This window comes from Tursiops truncatus, chromosome 21 (assembly GCF_011762595.2).
Source record: "Tursiops truncatus isolate mTurTru1 chromosome 21, mTurTru1.mat.Y, whole genome shotgun sequence".
Lineage (NCBI taxonomy): Eukaryota > Metazoa > Chordata > Mammalia > Artiodactyla > Delphinidae > Tursiops > Tursiops truncatus.
In genome coordinates this window covers 13,555,302-13,561,582 of record NC_047054.1, presented here as the reverse complement: position 1 = coordinate 13,561,582, position 6,281 = coordinate 13,555,302, and the positions used below count along the sequence as shown (strand labels likewise).

At 43.0% G+C, this 6,281-nt stretch overlaps 2 protein-coding genes across 5 annotated transcripts in view; one reads left to right on the top strand and one right to left on the bottom strand.

The window, feature by feature from the left end:
* Positions 1-11: 11 nt before the first annotated feature.
* On the bottom strand, positions 12-2,674 carry ANKRD37 (ankyrin repeat domain 37). Its single transcript, XM_004331335.4, has 5 exons — positions 2,543-2,674; positions 2,186-2,338; positions 1,231-1,322; positions 499-702; positions 12-246 (listed from the first exon to the last, which is right to left on the bottom strand). Coding segments are annotated over exons 1-5 (477 nt in total). The 5' UTR covers positions 2,570-2,674; the 3' UTR covers positions 12-245.
* Positions 2,509-6,281, top strand: part of LRP2BP (LRP2 binding protein) — a 62,458-nt gene continuing 58,685 nt past the window's right edge. For all 4 annotated transcript variants that reach the window (XR_012328889.1, XM_073798534.1, XM_073798531.1 and 1 more), the window contains exons 1-2: positions 2,509-2,640; positions 4,561-4,657. Coding sequence is in view for 2 of the 4 variants with exons in the window: in XM_073798534.1 (XP_073654635.1) it covers positions 4,655-4,657 (3 nt within the window). In the remaining 2 variants the exon portion in view is untranslated. The remainder of the gene's footprint in view (positions 2,641-4,560; positions 4,658-6,281) is intronic.

Below are 6,281 nucleotides of genomic sequence, written 5' to 3'. Positions count from 1 at the left end.
AAAGAAAAGAATTTATTCTTTAGACACTCCTTTAATAAATTAAAAGACAAAGCATGCACAACCAGAATGTTACAGGCATATAAATACATGTATCTTGAATGTTATCTTCACTTAGAAGAAAGTTTTCCTCCTTCTTAGAAGGTGTTTAGACACACTTGGTGAGCCAAAAGCCATAGCTTGTAGCTGAGCAGTAGATCTGCAGGAAGTGAAGACCTTCTCCACACCTCTTCATAATCAATACGACATCTGTTGTTAAAAAACATATTAACAGTAAAAACTTTTTTAAAAAAGGTTTCCTTCCCAATCTTCCACCATGCAGGACAATTTTTGGTTTCTAGAATCTAGTAGTAGTTAACTACAACCAGTATTAAAATGTGTTAATGAGAATGAAAAGTTATACTAGAAATAAGACTGCCAATATTTAAATGAAACAATAAATTCTGTGCTAAATAAGAGATCCTTGAGGGAGGAAGAAAGAAGAAACTATGAATTCCTTACCAACACTTCCTTTTCCCATTTGTATCTTCTTTACTTCCAAAACTTCGTTTCTGTCTGAGCACTGGAACACAATGATCTTTATTGGATTGTTCACTTGGTTTTATTGTCTGCATACATTTAATTGTTGTAAGAAACTTGCCACATTCTGGAAATCCACATGACCAAGCAAGATCTTCAGCTGTTTGCCCATTCTTATTACATAAACTGAATTTGAGACAAAAAATTAGTTAAGTAAAAGTTGACAGTAGTTTAGCCTTTTTTTATATCTTCCTAACAAAGGCGCTTTGGGCTCATACAAATGTTGGTTGCAGAATAGAAGAGGTAAAGGAAGCATAGAGGAATTCCATTTTTGCTCACTATTTATCCTCAATGGCTAGCACAGAGTACAGCACAGAGTGGGCATTTTATTTTTGCACGAATGAAAGAGTATTCTTTGTTCACTACAATGAGTTAAGTATGCAAAGGAAGTCAGTGAGAACTTCTATAGAATGGCTTTTCTAAACCAAAACTAAGATGTAACACTGCCATGACAGATGAATAGAACTGTATCTCTGATTGCTTAGGATCCATTTTTTATTTATTCAAATTCAATACATAGTATTAGATGTCATTAACAGCCTAAGTTAACATTTAAACATTATCAACGGCAAGCATCATGTAATTAAGCTGTAGGAGTCTGATTAGTTTAATCCAAGAAAATATAAAATCTGAAGCCACTGATTTCATACTTACTCAATTTGGGCGTCACTGGCTACAAGCAGGCTGAGGCATTCCATGCTTCCAACTTTTGCTGCCTTGTGTAGTGGAGCTTCTCCAAAAACATCCTTACAGACAAAACAGCACATTTTAGTCTCTCCCCGAAACACTCTAGTGGAAGTTGGTGGGTGAAGTCTATTGTTTGAGGAAGCTATTTGAGGAAGCGGGGTTAGAAATGCATTGTACTGGACCGAATTTTTTAATTCTTTTTTTAAAATAAAATTCACTTGGTGCCCTATTAAATACAAAGTTGTCATTAATAAAAATATGTGCAGCCACAGCTACAAACATACATTAAGTTTTAAGTGAATAAAAGCAAACTACAATCCTACAGAATAAAAAAATTACAATTTAAAATTCACCATACTTTAATATTCAATGAAGATGAAAACTACCCTAAGAAAGTTCTGTAAGGAATTGTATTGGTTGTGAGCATGCCTCACAAGTATTGCTATCCTGAGACTTTTAATTTGGTAATGGAGCAATTGTTCCTTTGGAAATGAACTGTAGACCTTGGAAATGCTGTCCCACGTAGTAGCCAGCAACCATATATCCAGCTAATGAGCACCTGAAATGTGGCTAGTCTGAATTGAAATGTGCTGTAAATGTAAACTACACAGCAGATGGAGACGACACATGAAAAGAAAATGTAGAATATCAGTAATGTTTTATATTGATTACATATGAAATGATAATATTTTGGATTAATTGGGTTAGGTTACTAAAATTTTCATGTTTCGTTTTACTTCATTAATGTGGCTACTAGAAAATCTTAACATACGTGTCTCACATTATATTTCTATTGGACATCGCTGCGACAGTCATGTTTCTAATAATTGAAACGACTGAATCTCGGCGTCTAAGAAGTGTTTGTGTGGATTTGGGGTGGAGGGGGAGGGTTGCACACGGCAACAATCAGTTACCTAGTTACCTGTTGGTTGAGGTCAGCGCCGGTCTGCAGCTGCCAGAGAAGAAAGCAAGCAAGGCCGCCACCTGCGGCCAAGTGGACAGGCGACTGCTCGCAGGGATCCGGGGGTGCGTTGACGGAGGCCCCGGTCTCCAGCAGATGCCTCAGACTATCCACCTGCGAGAAAAGAACAGCTCCAGCACCGCCTCGCCTTTGTCAAGGCTCATGCCCTCCCTGGATTGAACATCTTCCTCCACTCCAAAAACCTTCCAACTCTGAAGAAGCTTGGCTTGGCAAGGCCAAGTGGTCAGTAAGCCATCACCCTAGCTAGCCCTCCCTAGAAGACTTAAGCCTGCAGGGCAAAAGCAGCCTGAGTCTCACCTCGGGGTTGCAATCGAGCAACAGCATCTCCCACCTAAAGTAGAGGACTGGAGTGCTTGGGAGAGCAGAGCGGTGAGGCGCTCGCTGCAGACAAACAGGTAAGAGAGCACAAGCCGCCCAAGAGCAGGAGAATTTAAAGATCCCCAGGGCCAGCGGGCCGGCCCCTCCCCGCCGCGCCACAGCTCTGGCTGCGCCCCAGCAGCCCAACCCTGGGCTGCCGGCGTTTCTCCGCCCAGCTGCAGCCGCACGTACACAAACACTGACACGTGCAACTGGGAACCCAGAAACGCTGGCGGGGAGAAAGGAGGAGGAGGCAGCGCGGGTCTGCCAGCTGATTGGCCCAGCGTGAGGCGTCAGGCCCGCCCACCTTGGGGCGGGGCCCCGAGCCTCTCCCCCCGCAGCCCCTGTGCGCGTGCGTCGTGAGGGACAGGATTCCGGGCGGTTGGGCTTCAGCGGCCGCCATGAGGCGCGCTGAGTTCGGCACGTCTCACGCTGTCGTGCTCACCTCTTTAGGCCCTTTGGGGAAGCGGAAGTCGCGGGCGGAGGTTTTGGTTTTTGCTGGCACGCACGTAACCAGGAAACCAGGGAGCTACAAGGAGCTCGGCTGCAACACGACCTTTGGAAGCTGCTACGCTTGGTGCTGGCGCCGGGGTCCCAGCCTCCGGCTCCTGAGGAATGAAAATTCCTTCTTGTCTCACGTTCAAAATCGCCCCAGGCTTGGCTCTGTCCCTCAAGGCCCTGGACGTTTAGGGAGGAAAGCGGAAGCTGAGGGGGCGATGGGGGGGGCAGGAGGAGGGGCGGCTAAGGTGAGCTAAGGGCATGGGTTTTCCCGCAGGGACTGCGCCCCCCCCCCCCAGCTCCAGCACCCCTCTCGCCTTTGTCAAAGCTCACGCCCTCCCGGGACTGAACATCTGGTTTAAATGGTTTATCAAACCCCGCCCTTTCGGGTTTAACATGATACCATGTCCGTTCTGGGAATGATGTAAAACGAGCCAACCACTGTAATGTGACCCCTCTTGGAGGTGGGTTAGGCGCAGTGCTGGCCTTGCCGCCTAGGGAAGTGTTGAGGGTCCCCAGCTTTTAGCCCTGAACTTGCCGAGGCGGGAGCCCCCCACTCATCATGTGGAGAGTTAGGGGATAAACGAAGGGCCCGGGCCGTGGACGCTGAGGACCCTTGGGGCTCTTCCCCGTGGGCAGGGCGGACTAGCTCTGAACCGCTGGGGGGTGGCGGGAGGAAGGCTCTCGGGAGCTCTTTATGCTGAGCCATTCCTTTAGCTTGAGTCATTCGTTTTTGTAAAGCTTTAGGAACAGACAGACATCCTGACTTCAAACCGTAGCCATTGACCGCCTGTCAGATAATCTCTGGACTCTTTCCCTAAGCACTTTTTTATTCGGGTTAATCTAGCTAAAAGCTAAAGCTCCAGCCATATATGTGTTTTCCCTAACATCTTCAGCGATTCCCTTCTATCTGCTGATACCTTTGAGAGCAGGACTGAAAGATAGTTTGTTATAATGCTTGTAGAGGACAAGCTCATTGTCCTGTGAAGATAGGTGGTCTTTTAGTTCTAATTTTGGTTACGGTTTATTGTTTATTTTGTAATAAGATCCATAAAATAATTTTGCAGTAATTCATATTACTAGACTTATGCAGTGATCCAAGGTGTCAACTGAGAGAAAAATACACAACATGAGAGGTGTGAGTTAAGGTTTATTCAGGGTCTTACTGAGGACTGTAGCCCCAGAGACAGCATTCGGATAGCTCCAGAGAGGTGGGGGGAGGCTACTTTATATGTGATTTTGTTGTTGTTGTTAGGGAACACGTGCAGTCAAATGTATCTTGGTAAAAGATCACTGCCCGTCACAAAGAACAGATATCCCAAGTTAATGATTATAGGGCTTTTCTATGTATGGGAAGCGGGGTTCATTAAAACTCTTCGTGAAATGCATGTGTCTAAGGGCCTGTTTGTCCAAAGCACAGAGCCTCCCGTTTTCATCTTTAAATTTCCTCTGAAGCACAGATTGCCCATCCTGTTATCACCTTAATCTCTTCATCTGAAGCATCCAGTGCCCTGTTGTTCAGCGGCTGCAGCGGGTTAATCTTTGAAGACTTGGATGGTGAGCAAAATGCTCTTTGCTCTTTTATTTGCAAATGGGTAGTTTTAAACGTCTTTGTTTATATGCATACTCGAACATAAACGTGTATATGTATTTATGTTCAAACACATATATAGAACCGTACTTGTGTTCTTTTTTTAAATATTTAAACTATTCACAGTACATTTTTATGCTAAAGAATATCAGAGATACATGAGAACACATGTCCATATTGCCAGTTTTCCTTTTCTCATATTTTTCAATTAGGTAAGTACTGTTTTTCAAAGCTTCAAATTTGCACAGATGTTCATTTTCAGGATTTCCTAACTAATACAAGGTATTATCAAAGAAGTTCCTAGAGTTCTAAACATAGGTTTTGCAGTTAACGTATCATGCAGTGGGATATTTGTGTAATGGATGCACTTCCACATTACATCCTTTCTCTTGGAAACAAGATTCTGTTCAGCATGCATTAAATCTGGTAATTATTGTTAACTTCCGGTGACATATTTAAATTTCACAAGGAAAGGGAATGTTGTGAGTACTTGTTAAAGCTTTTATCCCATTAATCACTGCATACTTGTCCATTGCTCATGTTTCCAAAAAATTCTTTATATCTCAGGTAAGTATTTGGTTTAGTCTTAAAAATGGGCCTAAAAGCCGTCTAAAAACTGAACAAAGCTGGTAGAGTACAAAAATATACCGAATAAATACATTTGGGGGACAATATCTTACTGGCAAGTAACTGGAGATTTTACTGAACATGTAGCAAGTGGGATCAATTTTCTAAAGTGGAAAATGGTCTAAGATGCATATTCAACAGTCATTCTTCCAAGCATTGCTGATTCTACTTATGTTTAATTTGCTGCTAGATGTGCTTGAACTAATCAAATGTAATTCTGTCTTCACTGGCATGCGCAGTCAGGAAATCCATGTATGATCCTTGTATGATTGTAAAAGCAAAAGATTTCCCACAAATAAATTCTTCTTGTGCCTTATTATATAAACCCTTCCAGCCTTGCTTACTCAAACTTCTTGGAGAAGGTAATAAATTATATAGTTATTATAAACAACTGCTGCTCCAGGATATTGTGGCACAAAGGATAGATAGATATTTAGATAGACAGATAGGTAGATGGAAGGGAGGGAGGGAGGGAAGGGAAGGGAAGGGAAGGAAGAGAAGGAGTGAAAAGGCAACTCTTCTTTACAAAAGAATTCCAAATACTTCACGTAGACACTCCCCACTCCAGGAAACAGAGATTAATCCTCTCCCCACACTGTTCTTTTGAGTGTGGACTACACATAATGCCTTGCTTCTGAAGAGTAAGAGTATAGGAAGAGGGGAAGGTAACTTTACAGTGGAGAAACCTGTGAAATACTACCCTGGCCAGGTATTTGTTAATATTATCAGTGATAAGTCATGATGATAGCATGCACCCCTGATATGATGTGTTGAGAAGGATACTTCATCTCTGCATCTTCCCAAAAGTCCATAACCCAAGTCTAACCATGAGTAAAATACCAGGTAAACCCAGGTTGGGAGACATTCTACAGGATATCTGGCCAGTACAAAACTGTCAAAGTTACAAAAAAAAAAAAACAAGGAAAACCTGAGAATCTGTCATAGACCAGAGGAGGCTAAGGA

Excerpts from the sequence above, each read along its gene's own strand:
- ANKRD37 (XM_004331335.4), bottom strand. The coding sequence starts at position 2,569 with ATGCTGTTGCTCGATTGCAACCCCGAG. Across the intron at positions 2,339-2,542 it reads TGCTCGATTGCAACCCCGAG|GTGGATAGTCTGAGGCATCT; the intron begins GTGAGACTCAGG and ends CTTTTCTCGCAG. Across the intron at positions 703-1,230 it reads GCCAGTGACGCCCAAATTGA|TTTATGTAATAAGAATGGGC; the intron begins GTAAGTATGAAA and ends TCTCAAATTCAG.